The sequence below is a fragment of the Pelodiscus sinensis genome, chromosome 4, assembly GCF_052426305.1.
Source record: "Pelodiscus sinensis isolate ZL-2025 chromosome 4, ASM5242630v1, whole genome shotgun sequence".
NCBI lineage: Eukaryota > Metazoa > Chordata > Testudines > Trionychidae > Pelodiscus > Pelodiscus sinensis.
In genome coordinates, this window is record NC_143055.1 from 49670903 (window position 1) to 49691363 (window position 20461).

Genomic DNA, 20461 nt, shown 5'->3' on the forward strand with positions numbered 1-20461 from the left:
CATTACAGGAGGCATTTAAAAGCAGCTCGGATATAGGCCCAGCCAAAGGGTTTGCAGGGCCCAAGGCAGGACGCTGGTGGATGGTGAATACTCAGCAGCACAGAGCCCCGAAAGATGTTCTGAGTGTCTCTGAGGCTGGGCGCTCGTGTGAAAGCCCAAGGGGCTTAGCCCGCTCTGCCCCTTGCCCTTGTGCACAGATGGTCCCTGTCTGAGTGTTTGACCTGGATAAATGCCCCGGCCAGGAAATGGCTCAGATGTTGTTGAGCTGGGGACTGAATTGCCACCCCCTTAGCACGAGAGCGGGGCTCTGGATACTACCACCGGCACTGGATTTACAGCCTCCAGTTCCATCTTCTCAGGAGCAGAAAGCACGGGCCAGTGAGTCCAGCTGCCATAGCCAGAGCTCGGACTGACTCTCGCTGTGGCCTTTCCCCACTTGGAAGAGAGAGGCCTGGACTTGCAGCCCCAGGGGTTCTGGGTCTCAGTGTGAATTGGGGGAGGTGGGATACGTTCCACAAGTGCTGCGCCTGACCACAGGATGGCGATGAAGCCAGCAGCTACCAGGCAGAGAGACCGCTGGGCAGGCAGCTGTTACAGTCTGTGGCTCGCACACGGAGCCTGGTTCTCTGCACGACTGGTTTAAGTGCTGGCTTGGACAGGTTTCCCCTCACTGTCTCTGGCACAGCGATACATGGCAGTGTTTGCGGGCTGCAGGCAGCTCAGCTGCAGGGTTCCTGGAAAAATCATGGTTCCTGGAAAAATCATGGAAGGGATCCTTAAGGAATCCATTTTGAGACACTTGGATGAGAGAAAGTGATTAGGAATAGTCAGCATGGATTCACAAAGGGCAAGTCGTGCCTGACCAATCTGATTAGCTTCTATGATGAGGTAACTGGCTTGGTGGACATGGGAAAGTCAGTGGATGTTATATACCTTGACTTTAGCAAGGCTTTTGATACGGTCTCCCACAATATCATTGCCAGCAAGTTAAGGGAATGTGGATTGGATAAATGGATGGTAAGATGGATAGAAGGGCGGGCCCAGCGGGTAGTGATCAACGGCTCGATGTCAGGATGGCGGTCAGTTTCTAGTGGAGTACCCCAAGGTTCGGTTCTAGGACCGGTTTTGTTCAATATCTTTATTAATGACCTGGATGAGGGGATGGATTGCACCCTGAGCAAGTCTGCGGATGACACTAAGCTAGGGGGAGAGGTAGATACGCTGGAGGGCAGAGATAGGGTCCAGAGTGACTTAGACAAATTGGAGGATTGGGCCGCAAGAAATCTGATGAGGTTCAACGAGGACAAATGTAGAGTCCTGCACTTGGGACGGAAGAATCCCAAGCATAGTTACAAGCTGGGGACCAACCAGTTAAGTAGTAGTTCTGCAGAAAAGGACCTGGGGGTTACAGTGGATGAGAAGCTGGATATGAGTCAACAGTGTGCCCTTGTAGCCAAGAAGGCTAATGGCATATTAAGTTGCATTAAGAGGAGCATTGCCAGCAGATCAAGAGATGTCATTATTCCCCTTTATTCGGCGTTGGTAAGGCCACATCTGGAGTATTGTGTCCAGTTCTGGGCCCCCCACTACAAAAAAGATGTGGACGCATTGGAGAGGGTCCAGCGGAGGGCAACCAAAATGATTAGGGGGCTGGAGCTTATGATTTATGAGGAGAGGCTGAGGGAGTTGGGTCTGTTTAGTCTGCAGAAGCGAAGAGTGAGGGGGGATTTGATAGCAGCCTTTAACTTCCTGAAGGGAGGTTCCAAAGAGGATGGAGAAAGGCTGTTCTCAGTAGTGACAGATGGAAGAACAAGGAGCAATGGTCTCAAGTTGTGGTGGGAGAGGTCCAGGTTGGATATTAGGAAAAACTATTTCACTAGGATGGTGGTGAAGCACTGGAATGGGTTACCTAGGAAAGTAGTGGAGACTCCATCCCTAGAGGTGTTTAAGTCTCAGCTTGACAAAGCCCTGGCCGGGTTGATTTAGATGGGATTGGTCCTGCCTAGAGCAGGGGGCTGGACTTGATGACCTTCTGAGATCTCTTCCAGTTCTATGATTCTATGATAAGGGGATGGGTTGATGAGAGAATATGATCTTGGTAACTAATTGACCATTCATTTTCAGTGGGAAATATGTCAATGGAGGGATGATAGGAGTTACTATAAAGAATTTCTGGGTTTCTGGCTGGTGAGTCTTGCCCACGTGCTCAGGGTTTAGATGATTGCCATATTTGGGGTTGGGAAGGAATTTTCCTCTACGGTAGATTGGCAGAGGTTTTTCGCCTTCCTCTGTAGCATGGGGCGCAGATCACAGCTGGAGGACTCTCTGCATCTTGGGACCTTCAAAGTATTTGAAGGCTTCATTATCGGAGATATAAGTGAGAGGATTATTCTGAGGGGTGGGTGAGATTCTGTGGCCTGCACTGTGCAGGGGGTCAGACTAGATGATCATAATGGTCCCTTCTGACTTTAAAGTCTGAGTATGAGGGACACGTGGCTTTTCGAGGTGTCTCTGGTGATACTAAGGCGATTTCTAAGAGCATCACTGTACGCGGTGTTTCCAGTGCACCAGATGACTCTGACCCATTCCAGCCCCTTCCCCCACAGCTGGCAGTCCCAGGGCACACCCATACTAGTGACTGAGAATCTGGACACAGTGCAGGTCAGTGTGAGGGTCTCCCCGGGCTTCTTGATTTCCTCCTCCAGACTCCACCAGGCTGATCTGGTACCAGACACCTTCTACACTCGCTGAGATGAGCACTATGCCGAGCCAACCCCTCATTGTCCCAGGTGCTGGTGGGGAAAGTTCTCAGGGGACTGACAGGTCACTGCCCACACTCAGGGGGCTGCCCACACTCAGGAGGCTGAGCAGAGACAGGGACTGATTTAAACAGAAAGCTGTCGATCTGATTTGCATATCCTGCTGCTTATAAAAGAGACAAACTCCTGCCATTGTTGGTCCAAATCTTTCGCGCAGGGGTGGAGAGAAGAGGATCCAGAAGCTGTTGCTGCCAGCTTGCGTTTCAGAGCTCATGAGAGGAGTGGGATGGGCTCTGGGGGGTAAACTTGGCAAATAGGGATACTGGGAGTAGATGAGAAGGGCAGGAGGCCTGGGGGTCTCTGTGCAGTGGGAATGGCTGCGGGAAGTCCCGGAGGGAGAAGGCGTCTGTGGGAGGAGAGTGTGCAGGGCAGGGCCAGGCAGATTCCAGAAGACAGCTCAGTACAGTGAGGTGTCCCCTTTATACCCCACACAGAGCGAGCGCTCAGCTCAGCAGAGCTGTACTTTGCTGGTTTGCCACGTGCCCTAGGACAAAGGACAGGAGTCGCAGGCATCAGTTTCCAAATCACTCCTCACTTCCTGTTTCCACCTTGCTGAGCGGTGGGTGCCCAAATCTCTTTGGCAGATTGGTTAATCCCAGCGTTCATGAGTCTGAGCCTCAGTTCCTTGCCTGTAAAATGTGGCTACTGAGTCTTCCTGGTTTCCGGTGCCGATAGTGAGGGTAAAACCCTTGACTGGTGGTGAATCATTCACAAGCTCTGGTGCCAGCAGGAAGGGAAGAACAGAGGCAGGGAGGGGATGGGTCCCAGCTGCCAGTGAAATACAGTGAGATTCTAATTCCTAAATGTCACAGACTTCTTAATCACTCCCCAGCTTTATCCGAGTCCTTCTACTGCGTGTGGTACATGGGGATGGGGGGCAGGTGTCTGGTTAATGTGGAATGTGAAGATTTGGTGGGATTCTGGCAGCATGGGGCCTTGAAGGTGCAGGGCCCAAAGCAACTGCCTTGCTTGCCTTGTCCTAAGGCCAGGCCTGGTTGAATAGATATCTATCAGAGATGATCTAGATGGTGCTTGGTCCTGCCCTGAGGGCAGGGGACTGGACTTGATGACCTCTTGAGTGTAGGTGGAGCTTGGTCCTGCCTTGAGGGCGGGGGGCTGGACTCGATGACCTCTTGAGGTCCCTTCCACTCCTATTATTCTATGATTCTATGATTCTATGACCTCTCGAGGTCCCTTCCAGGTCTAGTATTCTGTACAAAATTATTTACACTCATTTGCTTTTATTAATGTTTTTTGTCTATGAAGCATCCGTTGACCCAATGTTTCCTACTATCCCATAATATTCAGAGCTCCTTAGAATCAGTGGGAAAACTGGTAATGTTCTACTGATTTTTGGATATGTAATTTTATAGAGATTGCAGAATAGTTTTTAAGTAGAAAATTTAAAACAGCATGACTCCCACCAATGCTAGACTAGCATTGAAAAGGAATAATGTCAAGGCTGTCGAAGGTTAGAGCTTGGTCTACTGTATATGTTCTATACAGAGGGTCTTTTCTTCTATTGCTTTGTTTTTCTTTCTATATTTTTAAAAATAATCCAATTTGTGGATTATTTTAAATTTGTGACTTCGTGTGGGGACATAGTTGTATAAACATAGTTGTGTATATGTACTCTAATTAGCTTTAAACTATAACATTAATGCCATTGTTTTTCTTATGAAGAAAGTAGGCATCTTTTTAAGTAGGTCTCTGAAGGTGCAATAATTTGCAGTTATTAGCTGCAGTTGTAATAACTTCAGTTAAGAGATGGGAATTATTGAGAAAGTAAGACTTACTACATAGAACTTCAGATGAGGATCATCACATTTTATAATTACTCATCTTGAGGGGTGTGCTTGTGAATAATGTTAATTGTCAAAAGATAGGAAATACTGAAATAAGACTTCTACTTTTTCTTGGTGTGAAATTATTGTGTCTTATTACAGACACAATCCTGACTGTCTGCATTGCCTAGTCACCATAATTGCTAAGGGTATTGTGTCAAATAAAACAGTGCCATGTAGTTTTCCTTTTTACTACTTATACAAACATAAGGTGGCATGGCCTGTCTGGGTCAGGCCTGTGATTCATCTAGCCCAATATCCTGTCTTGCATCTGGCATTAGCCACATCTAGTTTAGAGGGAATGAACAGAACAGACAATTTTCAAGTAATCTAGCTTGATGTTCTCCTTCTCTAAGATTTTCATCTTCTTCAGTAGCACAGAGGCTGTCAGGCTGAGGGGTGGGACTGCTCTACTATGTCACTGAAAGTCTCACTGTACCTCCCTTCCTCCAGTTCAGCCTCTTTGCTTTCAGGAGTCCATCCTTGGTCTCTTAGGGTAGGTATACACAGCAGAAATATTTTGGGATACTGAGGAATCCCAAAATAGCTACCTGGCATCTTAGAAACTCACCTTTTATTTTGAAATAATAGGCATGCTATTTTGCCATCCCTGTAAACCTTGTGGCACAAGGGTTAAGGGATGGCTCAAAATAGCACGTTATTTCAAAATTTGGTGCTGTGTACCATAGTGCAAATTTTGTATCTTATTTCAAGTTTTGGGTGCTGTGTAGATGTACCCTAATAGCCCTGAGTTCTTTGCAACAATTGTACACATAACCCAACTGCCCACAAGGCCTGGAATCCTACATACTGCATTCAGGGCAATAAACTTTGCGGCAGGACTTCTGCCAGCATTATTTTTACTCTTGCAGGTTTAGTTTCTTCTCTTGATGGGTTTTGTGTATGGCTGTGACTAGACTGCACTGCTTTTCTGGGATACTGGAGGTATCCTGGAAAAGCAATGCTGTGTCCAAGGAACACATCCGCTTTTTCAGAAAATTTTTTGAAAAGCAGACGTGCTCTTTTGCCATCTCTGTAAACCTCGTTTTATGAGGAATAAGGGATGTGTTGAAAGAGCACTTTTTTCTGAAATTTGGTGCTATGTAGACACGCCAAATTTCGGAAAAGCCTCTTTTGACATTAAAGTGGAAAAAGATACACAATTTGCATACCACAAATTAAGTTTCTTTTTCTGACTTACCATTGCAGTGTAGATCTAGTATGTGTGTATGTGGCGTAATAAGGGTTATTGTTAAGTATATCTTCCACTCACTCTTCTGCTCTAAACTCCCTGGCAAAACTTTCACGTTTGTCACTTAGTAGCTGGTTTTTTAAACCCCTGTTCTCTCCAAGTTATCCCTGTCCCCTTGCCAAGGGATTATGATGCATAAATGTTTCCCTCCCCTGCACATCTCCAGGGTAAAAAAAGTCTGGTTTTCTTTCCTGATTATTTATTTAAATAGAAATGTCTGGTCACCTCTTATCTCTCTCGTCTGGAAATCCTTGCTTCAGGAATAGAACGATGTGACTAGTGATGTCACATGAAATGAATACTAAAGGTAACGGTTCCTGCCTCAAATGAGAGGCATATTTCCTTTTCCTTGGTATAGTGGCAATTCTTGCATTACATTTAGAGCCTCCCGCCTTGAAGTAGAGGGAGAAAGATGACCTTCAGCGCAAGTGGCAACCTCATTTGGCATAATTAGTCAAGTCCTTCAAAGACCTCACCTGTAAAGAAAGGGAAGAAAACGCTAAGGGTACGTCTAGACTACATGCCTCTGGCGACAGAGGCATGTAGATTAGGCTACCTGGCATAGGAAAATGAAGTGGCAATTTAAATAATTGCCGCTTCATTTAAATTTAAATGGCTGCCGCGCTGAGCCGATCAGCTGTTTGTCGGCTCAGCGCAGTAGTCTGGATGCTCTGCCGTCGACATCAAAGGCATTTGTCGACGTCCCAGGTATGCCTCCTGGGATGAGGTTTACCTGGGAGGTCAACAAACGCCTTTGATGTCGACCACGGATCGTCCAGACTACCGTGCTGAGCCAACAAACAGCTGATCAGCTCAGCGCGGCAGCCATTTAAATTTAAACGAAGTGTCGATTATTTAAATCGCTGCTTCATTTTCCTATGCCGGGTAGCCTAATCTACATGCCTCTGTTGCCAGAGGCATGTAGTCTAGATGTACCCCTAATGTGTCCAAAACAAGACAGAAAACCTCAGGGCTGTGTCTACATTGGCATCCCTTTCCGGAAAAGGGATGCTAATGAGACACTTCGGAATTGCAAATCCGCAGGGGATTTAAATATCCCTGCGGCATTTGCATTTACATGGCTGCCGCTTTTTTCCGGCTCGGGGTTTTTGCCGGAGAAAAGCGCCAGTCTAGACGTGATTCTCTGGAAAATAAGCCCTTTTCCGGAGGATCCCTTATTCCTACTGGCGCTTTTCTCCGGCAAAAACCCTGAGCCGGAAAAAAGCGGCAGCCATGTAAATGCAAATGCCGTGGGGGATATTTAAATCCCCTGCAGATTTGCAATTCCAAAGTGTCTCATTAGCATCCCTTTTCCGGAAAGGGATGAGGAAAGGGGGAAACTTTGAGATAACTCTCTTAAACTTTGAGTTCCTCTCTTCTAACTTGTCTAGGAAAAGTGGTAAAGAGCAATATAGACATGTTTAAAATTGTTTTGCAGGGCATATGACAAATTTAAGAATTATCATAATCTTTCCATCTTTTGGGGTGAGGGAGAACTCCAGTAAGGTTGGAACCTCATGTGATATCATTATTCAGGGCTTCTAAAAATCTTGCACAGGCACTTGTGCAGACAGAAGAAAGAGGATCTGATGGGGAAAATTTTAAAAAAAACAAAACCTTTTTTAAAAAAAGTTTGAGACTATGTTGTGGAGTACAGGAAAGAGACCGACCTAATTCACCTGAAGTGGTACTGGAATATGTAAGGGTAATTAATATCCCCTGTCACAAGACATGCATCTGTATACCGGGCTATGTGTATACTGCACATTGTTGTGCAATAAGATATGCAAATGAGGCACGGGGATGACTATTGCTGCACCTCATTTGCATACCTAATGAGCCGCCATTTTGCGGCATGGGCACGGGGTTTTGCGGAAGAAGGAGCTGTCTACCCGGCTCCTCCTTGTGCAAAAAAAACCCCTCTTGCGCAGAGCCGTTATTTCTGAAAATAAGTGGCGGAACGGCTCTGCGCAAGAGGGTTTTTGCACAAAAAGGAGCCGTGTAGACAGCTCCTTCTTGCACAAAAGCCCATGCCGCAAAAATGGCACTTCAGTAGGTATGCAGATGAGGTGCGGCGATAGTCATCCCCGTGCCTCATTTACCTATCTTATTGTGCAACAATGTGCAGTGTAGACATAGCCCATGAATATCAGTTAAGGGGAAAAAATTGGGTTGTTTTTTGCAGTTCATTGTTAACAAGGGAGTTCCCCGTGTTTCTTTCTAGATTTTAGAAGGTAATCTCCCCGTTATTTTTACAAAGCTTTTTGTGTTTAATATGGATTAATAAAGGGTTCTTTCTGACTAGCGTTATGTTGTATGATTAAGTCTGAAGGCTTCTCAAGCACAGGAGGAGAGCGCTTTGAGGAATCTGGATCGCCTGAATGATTATGAGCAGCAGGTTCAAATACTAAAGGATGAGATTGCCATCCTGGGTGCCCAAAAATCTGTTCTTCAAAGCAGGTATTGACCCTAATCTGGCAATTCTTTAAAACATACAAAGGAAGCAACACAAAAACTGAATAGCATCTAAATTAGTTTCTCAAATTTAATTTTATAATCTTCCATGCTAGGATACACATGTTGAGATGCAACTGAAGAGCAAGAAATTGCAGATACACGAGTTTAGATTGAAAAGTAAACACATTTAAACTTCTCCCTTTTATAATGAAACAACAAACTCTTCCACCAAATTTATTTTGAAGGAAGAAAGGGGAGGAATACACAAATATTTTCATTGAGCTTCAGGAAACATATCAAAAGGACAGCCTGGCAGATTAAAGAAAAATTGTTTCTGGACAGAAGCAATGTGTTATTTCTTGCTATAAGACTTTTGGAGCACCATTCCATTCCAGCACAAGACTGTTTGCTCACTGTGTCAGTCACTGTACATTGGTAACGGAAGAGGAAAAAATTCCTAAAGTTTTACTCTTTTAAATTCTGTTTCTGTGGTACAAGGTGCTTACCCCCACATGCTTTGGAACTGCTTCAACTATATTGATATTAGAAACCATTTTATGGGAATAAGCTGTAATGGGATACACATCTTTTTTATTGGTGTAACAGCATCCATTCTAGGACTTTGATTATATCAGTATAAAATCACACTCTTAAACACAATAATCAAATTGGTATAAAAACTGTGTGTAGACCAGACCAAAACATTCTGAAAATAACAGGGTGACCTTAACTACTTTTTATCATTCATTTTAGACTTGCACGGAGTCGCTCTCCTTCTCCAAGGCGCTGCCGAAGTAGATCCCCTAGTCCTCTCCCACTCAGGAGCTGCTCACCTGGCCGAGCCAGACTTACAAATGCTGCACGTCATGCCCACCTGGTGGCTCGCTTTAGTGAGATTTATGCTCAAGAACGTTTGGATGCACAGGCCCTTTTGATGACTTATATCGAGGATCTGGAGATGGTGCAGAGGATAATATATGTTGCAGCTGTGGTATGAAATAAAATGTTTAACATTTTTTTTCCATTACGGTTTGTGCACGACACACACTTTATGTAAAATAATATCACCTAGCTGAATTAAAACTGAATTACAGAAGAAAATGCTTCACTTGATACATTTTTTTTGTTGCTATTTTTCATTAATTCCTTCAATTTATTATCCTTTTTATCTTTTCCCTAAAACATGGCAGTTCCTGACTGCTGGGCCCATTGTTATTACACTAGATCACACTGCTTCATTTAAACTAGTTTAAAATGTAATATTTCCAAATAACTAAGACTGGTTCATATGGTGCTTCACAATAAGTCACATGAGAGATCTAGAAGCATGTTTTCTAATTTATTGGGTATCATATAAGAGCCTAGGTAGGTAGGGAGACAAGAGGAATTCTCAATTTTACTCATTGCTTGCCACAATTCATTTTGTGACCTGTGACAGGTCATTTTGCTTTTCTGTGCTTCATTTTCTCCCTCTAGAAAATTGATCTAGTACTTAGCCTGAACAAAAATTGTGACTCTTAATGGATATGGCGCTGAGAAGTTTTGAACACTTGGTGCTATCACTGAGACTTGTGGTTGCTCCTCACCAAGACTCAATAGCAGATGTTGTTGTATAAATACAAAGTGGTATTGTTTTTCCATAAAATAGCAATTTCCAACCAAATTACACAATCAAACTACAAATCTTCTTACTAACTGACAACATGTACTCCTCTATATGTATTCTACTAGAGAATCTTACACTCTAGATACAACATCCTGTCCACGGACATCTTTAAATATCTTAAACTACAGTACTTGATTTAGCAAGTGATGGAATTTTATGGAAAAAATAGAAAGTTCTAGAAGGGAAGTATGAAGCATTCTAATCTGATTTGTCACCTGGAATTTAAAACCAAGTGTGAGGAATGAATCTGAGACTACTTTCTCCAAAGTGTATTGTTTCTAAATACTATCATAATTTAACACAAGAATTTTTCTTCCCTGAAAACTAGAAAGACATTTGGCTAAATTTATTCCTCAATATCAGTGAGGTTACTCTGGGCATGTTTCTGGACCATTGTTTGAAAATCAAACCTATTTTCTTGATCACAGAGTTCTAAATGTAATTGGTTATTTTAACATTTGCAGGAGTCTTTCCATGCAGCAAAGATGGCCTTCAGACAATTCAAAATGCGTGTGAGAAAAACTCTGTCTTTAACTTACTCAGGGCCTGAATCACTTGAAGACACTATCCTGGATTATATAGTGCGCCATGAGGATTTATATGATGTTCAAGCCAGTGTCAATGTAAGTAATGAGGAATATGAAGCTTGACTATTCATATTTTGTACAAATCTGAAATTTCTTAGTTTTACTAGGGAGAAGTTAACAGCACTCATTTTACTTTGTTGTAGCAATAAGCTTTCTTATGCAGTAATATAAACACAAGCATATTATTTATATCTAATATATTTTATCTGTGATTGTAGTGTCTTTTTGTTTTGCAAAAGTAATCCACTACAGTAAATAAAACAATTATATGATGCTTTCAGTAGTAGCCTAGACAGCACTGTACTTCTCTTAAAATCAGTATACTAGTCACAGAACTGATATCAGCATTGATGCCAATATTGTAATGCCATTTCAGAAATAACATAAGACCACATCTTTGGTGTTCTGTATACCATTTATTAAATGGAGTTTGTGAAAGTTAGGAGGGTCAGCTGTTTCCATATTAGCCAGTCTGTAATTAAAAAGCTCTGGTAAACTAAGGAGTAATTTGATACATTATGTTTATTTTTCAGGAAGTAATTCGTGCCATGAACATCAATCCTAAAATTTCATTTCCACCAGAAGTTGACTTCATCATGATCAGCAGTTTGATTCGGGAGCTGTGCCGTGTAGCTTTTTCAATGCAAACCTTGGTTCCGCCTCTTGATATTGCATTTGGTGCAGATGGAGAACTTTTTAATGAGAACAAGTAAGAACTCTGAAATATTTAATAATAGACTCCTACCATAGAAATTAGAGATGAAAAGGTCACATAGTCCATCCTTCAGGCAGTTCAGCCACATTTACACTAAGGTTTAAGATTGCTGGTAAACTCACTTAGTCTGAGTCTTGTTTTCCTGCTGCGTAGCAAATTTGATGAGAATTCAAGGGTTGTAGTGGAATATAATTTCAAAAGTATGCAAACTTTGGGCAGTATATTTCTCAATTAGTCATTTTTTCAACCAACAGGGCAACAATTTTATCCATAAACTCCAGTCTCGTGCATATTTGATCTTAATATTTTTAGTAAGGTTATCATCTTTCTCACTGCCATATTCCCTTCTGCCTCCAGTTTTTTAAAAAGAATTCTTCTTGCTACTTCCTCCACTGTTACTTTCCCAGTTCATTAGAAGCAAGTATCCATGATGGTGTCTGCTTTCAAGGGTCACACACATCTCAGGATCCTCTGCATATCCTTTCTGGAAGCTGTTCTGTGGATTCTGAGCTCTTTGGTACCCCACCATCAGCTCTGTGGAAGAGCAGCCACTTCTTAAAGTGAAAATTCTTTGTAGAAATGGATTATTTTTCTTCAATATCTTGCAAACCAGCTTTTAAGGGCTCTTTTAAGGCTCTTCGGGTGTGTCTAGACTACATAGCTCCGTTGACGAAGCCATGTAAAGTAGTTTATTCAACATAGTCAATGAAGCGGGGATTTAAATAATCCCTTCATTAAAATAAAAATGGCCACCACGTTGTGCCGACAATCAGCTGATCCGGCACAGCGCGGCAGTCTAGACATGGTGCGGTCGACAAGGGAAGCTTATTGTGTCCATTTGTGGGGATATATGACTGTGGACATTGGTCAGGGAGGGAGAAAGAAAGATATATGGGGAGAGGATGTGAAAAAGAGCAGCAATCATTAGGAGAAGGAGAAACTGAAGGTACTGCTGTCGTCCAAGGTAACTTTTCTTGGCTTCCTAGAATCCTAATTCTGACCTTTCTAGCTAGTGTGTCCAAAATCCAAACTGGTTTCTTTGATGGAAACTATTATTGTCAATTTAATATTTAGTCCTGATTCATATTTGTTGTTGTATTTTTTATCTAATCATTGTTTGACAAAGTGGCCCAGGAAGATGTTATTTATCCAAACACTGCACTTCATTGTTGCCCATCAGCCCTTGCTTTTACCTCGGTTATGCAGGTGTGCATCTGATGTGAGACATTATTATAACAAAATTTCCATTAGCACTGGCAGAAGACATATGTCTATGTTAGATGGGTTTCATACAAGTATATTCCTTTTTTATACTTGTACTATTGAAATATTGTTAAAACATATCACAAGCTATAATAAATATTCTGGCCTTATCAAGTATAGCCATCACTGCTTTCTTTCAGTATTGACATGGTAATACCCTCTTTGCTGTGTTTTGAACAGGTACCATCGCAGTTACGACTCTGATTTTACTGCTCCCTTGGTGGTCTATCATGTGTGGCCTCCTCTGATCGAAAATGATTCAGTTATTGTGAAGGGAGAGGCAGTTTCAAAGAGAGGTGCTCTGGTATGTACCCCCAGGCTTGATAAGGGAAGTCATCCTGTTTAATTTCTGAGGCAACTCTGGAACAGGCAGGATTTTATATATAAATATTTATTTGGGACCTGATCTAGCCGCACTTAATTTTGTGCATATGAGTAGTCCCAATGACCTCAGTACGTTTCTTGTGTGCTTAAAGGAAAATACGTAAATAAATGGTTGCAGAATTAGGGCCTTAAAGAAATATTCTTTTATTCATATACTCAAGTCTTGGCTTCAGGGAAAGAAGGCTGCTCCCAATTTAGTTTTAATGAATATTCTTTTTAAAATATAGATCTGTGTCCTACTGTGTTTTATTGTAGTGGTCTCGCAGGAGCAGGAGTAAAAGCAGAAGCAGAAGCCGCAGCATGAGCCCTATTCTGTCTCATTCTGCAAGCCCCAGCCGCACCTTGGTATAGTATAACACACTGATCAATGAACTTTCAATATACTTAACAGGCTCTAGGGATTTAGTAACATGACAAGCCATGTGTGCACGTTGAACCTGGGAAATAAGCATTCATGTTGACAAGCTTGCATGGAATAGGATGAAATATTGTACTTATAAATAGGTACTCATATACAACTGCATTGTACAAAATACATGCGGAGAGTTACTATTTTAGTCAACTATGTAAATTTTGGTGATAAATACTATAGTAAATTGCTTGACCACACTTTGATTTGTTATGAAATATATTCAAGTGGCTAAATAAACTATGTTAATCAGATTTATGGCACCAAGCTAATATTGACTTTGTAAAGGAAAATGGTTCTTTATGATATCATTCTCTGGGAAGTCATCTTGTGAAGCAATGTTACATCACCTTTATGCAGAAGGTGGGCTTTCAAAGTTCCATGTTTCTGCTGGCATATTTATATGATGATTTTTACAAGTTATATCTCTCTTTACATATCACTGAAATCCAACCAATATGTTCCAGTCCCTTAACTTTTTGTTTTATTCTTTCCTTAGCATTTGAGGTCCATGAAGGTACCTTTCAAGTTTATACTAAGACACACAATAAATGTATCTTAATTTTTATATGTTCCCTGTTTGCTTATGTTTGCAAATGCAAGAAGTTATGGTATACTTACCATAATCCTGTTCACTTATGCTATAGGCCAGTGCAGTCTACCTCATTATTATAATATTTGTACTTAATATTATTGGTGGTGTGGTATGTGTGTAAATATATATTGCAGGGCACATTCTCCATAAGGTGAATATAAAATTTGCTGTATAAGGTGACTTCCCAGAGAATTATATTATCATGTACAGGTTGAACTTCTCTAGTCCAGCATCCTTGGGACCTGACCAGTGCCAAACCAGAGAATTTGACCCAAAGAAGATGAATATTGTCTAATAGCATTACCAACACTTCCACTGCTTACTGGTCTCTTAGGGTATGTCTACACTTGCTCTCTAGTTCGAGCTAGGGATGCAAATGTAGCCGACCAAAATTGCTAATGAAGCGGGGATTTAAATATCCCCTTCATTAGCATAATCTCGCCTGCGCGTTATTCCGCTCGCCAGCTGATTCGAACCAGGAAGTGCGCTCCGGGACACGTTAGTTCGAATCAAACCCCTTGGTTTGAACTAACGTTACTCCTCATTTTTTGAGGAGCGCACTTCCTGGTTCGAATCAGCTGGTGAGCGGAATAATGCATGGGCGAGATGATGCTAATGAAGCACAGGATATTTAAATCCCTGCTTCATTAGCAATTTCGGTCAGCTACATTTGCATCCCTAGCTTGAACTAGGGAGCGAGTGTAGACATTTAGGGGTAAATTAGAGCTAAATAAAAGCACAAAGCACTGAGAGCCGAGACTGGTGTCTGTAAACAAATTTTACGGGACCATGTTAAACTTGGACCTCTGGCTAACTAAAATCATGCCAGTCCATGGATGTTGCCAGACCAGAGAGTGCTGGACAAGAGAGGTTCAACCTCTAGAGCCATTTTTCTTTTACTATGTTTACCAGGACTGTATATGGTTATCATGTGTGTGTGCATATTATATAAACAATTTCAATTAAAAACTGTATTGTAAACTATCCTCATTGCAGATCACATGTAGGCTAATGAAAGTTTTGATTGAGTTGATGGTCTTACGTGCTTTGCTCCCTGTCCATTTCTACAGGTGTCCTCTTTTTTTAAACTTCCAGCCTTTCCTAATTATCAAGTACAACCACCCAGAAAATGTTTTAGGCCCCTCACAATACAGATAAATAGCACACTGTCCCTGCTTCTTAGAACTAGCAGTCTAAGTTTACCCTCTAATGGAAGGCAGGAGTAACAAATCAGGGAGGAAGAACAAGGAAGGAAAGGCTGAGCTCACAGTAATAAGATTACGTGAGAGTGTAGCAAAGCTTTTTACTCGTGGTGCAGGTTCTTCAATTTGTGAATATTTGAATAGTTTTATATCTATCTATCTATCTATATCTATATATACTTTAACATTATTTAATGATACTGTATAATCAGGTGTCTATCGTATATAGTGCATAGATAGAATGTGGGGGATGTTTTTATATATTAATACACACATACCCATTGCGTGTATAAAAATGCGTGGGTACATACATGAAATACCTTATTAACAATATCTTGTTAGACTCACTACATGTGGGTGTCATGAGAGAAGACTGAGAGGAAGTGCCTTGTTGAATCACACTTGAAGGTGGTACAGAGAACACTTCATCTAGTTGTGAGGCTGATGGGACTTACATCCTGAAGGTCTCACTGATCACCAGATTTGAGTAGGGAAGAGATTTTCCCCTACGTCCAATTGGCAGAGTCTTGGTTGCCTTCCTTTGCAGCATAAGGCACGAGTCACCTGATAAGATCATCTGGACTTATCTGTCTTAATCAATTCCTTATTGTTGCAGGGGCTTCAGTCACTGGTATTGTTCTTGGCCTGCTAACTTGCTCTTTGCTATTTGTCTTGCAGTTACCTCGAAGTCGCAGCCCTTCCCCAATAAGGAGCGGAAGCCCAAGTAAGTGGGCACATTCAGTACACAATGCCTCATGGTTTTCATTAAGTGCTTGAAATATTGAGTAAAGAAATCAAATAACACTGTGCGTGTCTTTGTCTCTGACACATTTGTGGCGTTTTTAAAATGAGTGGCCCTTCACTTTTTCATTTTGTAAAAATGCTGATGTTTCTGACTCTTGCAGGGTGCCTTCTTTCTCATCTCTTCCAAATCATTATCCCAATGTCTTGTGCTGCTGGTTGCCTTTGTGCAATGGCCAGCCAACTACCCACACAATGTCCTACAGAGTCATCACAGAGTTGGTTTTTTTTGGGGTGGGGGGGCGGGAGAGGGCTCTTCCATGAACAAACGATTCCACTGCATGGCTCCTGGTTCTATCCCTGCCAAATTCCAAATGGACTAGATAAAATGACAAGGATAAAATGAGACAATTTTCAGAATTTCAAATGAAGTGCCTTCTTGAATCCACTCAATGTAGCTACTTAGAAAAATAGTCATACTGAAATGTGTATTTTTCTCCAATAGGACTTTAAATTAACTGGATATGTTTCTGTGATTCTGTACCTCCGGATCAGTCAGCTTCAATGGTGCCTCCTCCTCTTCCAAGAGTACCTCAAACCTCACCTAAAATAATGTGAATGGCAGTTTTATCCCTCCCTCTGGAGGGTTAAATGTGTTTTGTTTAGTGTATTTTTATAAGTGTAATAGGTTTTTTATCATTATAGAAATTAATTGAACCAATTTGATACAAAAAATTGCGTAGACATTTAGGATCATACGCATTTTGCCTAAGAGTTTGCACAGGTCTTAGTGACCTGAGCAGCAGATCTAAGGATCACATATTGAACATTTTTACCTGAAACAAAATGCCATTTATTTTGACAGCATATTTAACATCACATGAACATTACAGTTTGTTGCTGAAATTAGCTGTTACTTGAAAACAGTGTCACTAGATGGTGCTTATTTAAATTTCTAGAAGGGCAGCACAGATCTTGGAATGTGAAATTCTTAATCACTTGGTCGGATCTGTCATTGAGCTAAAGATGGTCTCTGTTGTCTGACTGATGAAATAATGGTAGTTTATGATTGGCACATGTGATTTCTATATTTCCATCTCCAGGTCTTCAGTTACACTGATTTATGGAAGCACACAGCTTCCATAAATCAGTGGGTTTTGTGGAGTGCTGTGATGGTTTTGGCATGGAATTCCCTATGCTTGTTAAATCCAGTCTCTCCTTGAAGAAAGGAATCATAGAATACTAGGACTGGAAGGGACCTCGAGAGGTCATCGAATCCAGTCCCCTGCCTTCATGGCAGGACCAAATACTGTCTAGACCATCTCTGATAGACATTTATCTAACCTACTCTTAAATATCTCCAGAGATGGGGATTCCACAATCTCCCTTGGCAATTCATTCCAGTGTTTGACTACCCTGACAGTTAGGAACTTTTTCCTAATGTCCAACCTAAATCTCCCCTGCTGCAGTTTAAGCCCATTGCTTCTTGTTCTATCCTCAGAGGCCAAGATGAACAAGTTTTCTCCCTCCTCTGTATGACACCCTTTTAGATACCTAAAAATGGCTATCATGTCCCCCCCCAGTCTTCTCTTTTCTAAACTAAACAAACACAATTCTTTCAGCCTTCCTTCATAGGTCAATCTCACTAGTGATTGCAAGTTGGACCCTATAGATATTTTAAAAACGTCTCTGAACATTTTGAAATTTGAAATGCTTGCTTCGGATGCATGAACTATTCAGTATTTCTTCCAAATACATACAGAACAAACCTGTTAGAGCCTCCAGATGAATATAGTCACAAAAACTTGGCTATTAAAGACAGTAATTTGCTGCATTCTGAATTAATAATTATTTTGGCCTCAGAAGTACATTGGTTCTTCTGCCATTTAAAGGGATTTCTTGTCCATCTGTAGAAAGTTCATGTCAATATCAGAATAATTGTTTCTAAAAGAACTGATGCATCTGTAGGGCCAACTTAAATACAAGCAACACAAGAGACTACTTGGGGGCCTTGTACTTTCACATAGAAACCTAGGATTTCTAAGACTGTAATGGTTCTGACCATTAGCTGAACAAGTCCAAGATCTTGTTTGTCCAATAACTGATGCTTCAGAGGAAAGTGGAAATTTCTCATAACTTGACTTTGCAGTTGTGGAATGTAAAAGGCTGAAAGGATGAGGAATTCCTTCCTGTCCCTTTTGTAATAGTAAGATTTAATTACTTTTTTTGTTCCAAAATCTATAGTTGTACATGGTGTTAGTCATGAATTTATTTAACTCTTTAAAAATTCACCTTCATTAATTAATTACATGAACTCTCATAGGGGGACTTGTGCAGACTTGGTATACTCCTTTCTTCCTCTCTACAATTTTCAGTCTGTTTGAAGTCTGTTTGAGGTGCTACAAACTTTAAGACCAGCCCAGACCAGCCCAACTTTACTAGTCCCTACTGTAACTATAATGTCACAACTGGTGCCTGTGGGCCTCGTTCGACTCTGATCCTGGTTCTATGCATATGTAAAAGGTACTCTTGATTTACAAAAGAGTCATAAACATATTTAATGACATGGGATCCATGACGGACCCTGGAATACACCCAGCAATCCCTTTCAGTGTAGTCTCCTGCAAAGAACTAAAAATGCAAGTTCTGAAACAAAGATTTAAAACTCTTGAGGACCACATTATATACAGAATCCACCAAATCAGCTAACTGAACCTCCACTCACTTGTCTCAAGGTAGAGAAGTTTAAAAGAATTAATGTGGGTGCACACTATGTTTTGCAGGGAGAAAGTGGCTTCAGTAATCCCTTGCAAAATATAAAAGTTCAATAAAAAATAAACTTGATAAACAGTTATTCTTATCATGTTGGTCTGTGTAGCAAATAGCATTTAGCAGAGTGTATGATGTCATTAAGAGATTTTTTTTATTGGGCTTTATTTCAGCTCATTTATAGTCATTTAAATCAGTGCATTGGTAGAATAAGAGATTTTTTTTTTGTGATGAGTCAGATGTTAACCAGCTATTTACTGCCCTTTATCTACATCCATAACTCCACCTGACAATAGTGCAATTTGTACATGCTGATCAAGGTCAGTGTATGACCCAATGTGATAGACTACAATAGAATACAATGCCCATATAAAAAGGGAACTCTGTAATTTCTCTCAAATGCTATCTTAATTAGCTGAGCTAAATGAAAGAATCACCAAACAGAAACTGTATAGAACATATACATGTTAATAAAGTATTTTAGTGAGAGAAAATGTTTTATAATAAATCAGTGTAAATGCCACACCAGTAATCTTAAAATAATACAGGTGGCAAAATGCATAAATGTTTGATATAATTTTGTAAGCTTAAAAATGAATATGATCAGTTGGGTTTATGCTACGAGACTGCTACAATACAGTGTTATTCATAATGTCAGTGATAATCCTGAAGTGTTGGGCCAAATTCAGAGCTGATCCAAACTCTGTATAATCCCACTGAGATAAATGAAATTGCCTAGGATGAAAAGCGGCACTTATATGGACCAGTGGATTTGAGTGGAAAAAACGTATGTTTTATATAAAAGTTGTTATAGCTGAAGAGTTTCCCTTGCATAACAACACTTTCTAAGCTGATTTTGAATGGCTGAAGAAAAGATCACTCCAGGGTTTAATCTAAATCTGATACATTTTTTGTTATCTATTTCTGAGGAAATACTTGGCATCAACCTGTGGAATCTCTATAAGCAAATGATTTTAATATATCCCAGAATATCACTGTATCTAATTAAGAGTTACCAAGATGGATAACTTACCTTACTGTCGTGCAGTGTATGATCCAAGTCAGAAGCAATATTGTGCTTTTTTTCCCACCTATCTTTGGGTGGGAATTTGTGATGTCGATGCTCAGCCAGAATAGTATACATCACTCTAGGTGGATTTGGAGGAGAAGTACTTTGCAGAGGAGGCAAAAGCTATTTAATTACCTAACACCCTTCTATATTCCTCGACCAACTGGTGCCTGTCAATCCTTCTTCACATTTTTGACAAGCTGTTTTAAATGTGTTGTAAAGTTTGTCTTTATATAAAAGTGCCATTGACAATTCTCTTCTTTAGCCTTAACATAGCTTTGTCCTAAGTCATTCATCTTTGATTGCTGTTGACTAGAGATTTATATTCTTTCTTTGGTTTGAAATAGCCTGGCTTTGCATTAAAGAAGATTGAAAAATGAATTCATTTTGTTTTGCAAGTGTTTTAGCATATTTTACAGACCAATATGTTTCTGGATTGTACTGTATCTCTCACCTATGCAGTATGTATCAATTACATTTACACAGAAATATCTGCATCTTGTTTCACAGTTTAAATCAAATTGATACTGAAAAATATGAGAAAAGCTGTCAGCATCTTACTGACACAGAGCATGTGTTATTTATTCAGGAAAAACACCCTTTTTCTCAGCACACTGTTATACCCAATCATGACATTCTGCTGTTTGAAGAGAACGTAGAACACAAATAAGATACATCTGAAAACCAGC

At 40.8% G+C, this 20461-nt stretch overlaps 1 protein-coding gene across 11 annotated transcripts in view; it reads left to right on the forward strand.

The window, feature by feature from the left end:
• SPATA18 (spermatogenesis associated 18) overlaps window positions 1-20153 on the forward strand; it is a 50338-nt gene extending 30185 nt beyond the window's left edge. For 9 of the 11 annotated variants that reach the window (XM_075930440.2, XM_075930439.2, XM_075930441.2 and 6 more), the window contains 7 exons: window positions 8241-8375; window positions 9126-9363; window positions 10503-10661; window positions 11159-11334; window positions 12784-12907; window positions 13243-13332; window positions 15872-15997. In XM_075930440.2, the coding sequence (XP_075786555.1) occupies window positions 8241-8375; window positions 9126-9363; window positions 10503-10661; window positions 11159-11334; window positions 12784-12907; window positions 13243-13332; window positions 15872-15970 (1021 nt within the window). In that variant the 3' untranslated portion in view covers window positions 15971-15997. Of the gene's footprint in view, window positions 1-8240; window positions 8376-9125; window positions 9364-10502; window positions 10662-11158; window positions 11335-12783; window positions 12908-13242; window positions 13333-15871; window positions 15998-16439 lie in introns of those variants that run through there. The other 2 variants (XM_006113468.5, XM_025179937.3) reach the window with 2 other exon arrangements.
• Window positions 20154-20461: the final 308 nt, after the last annotated feature.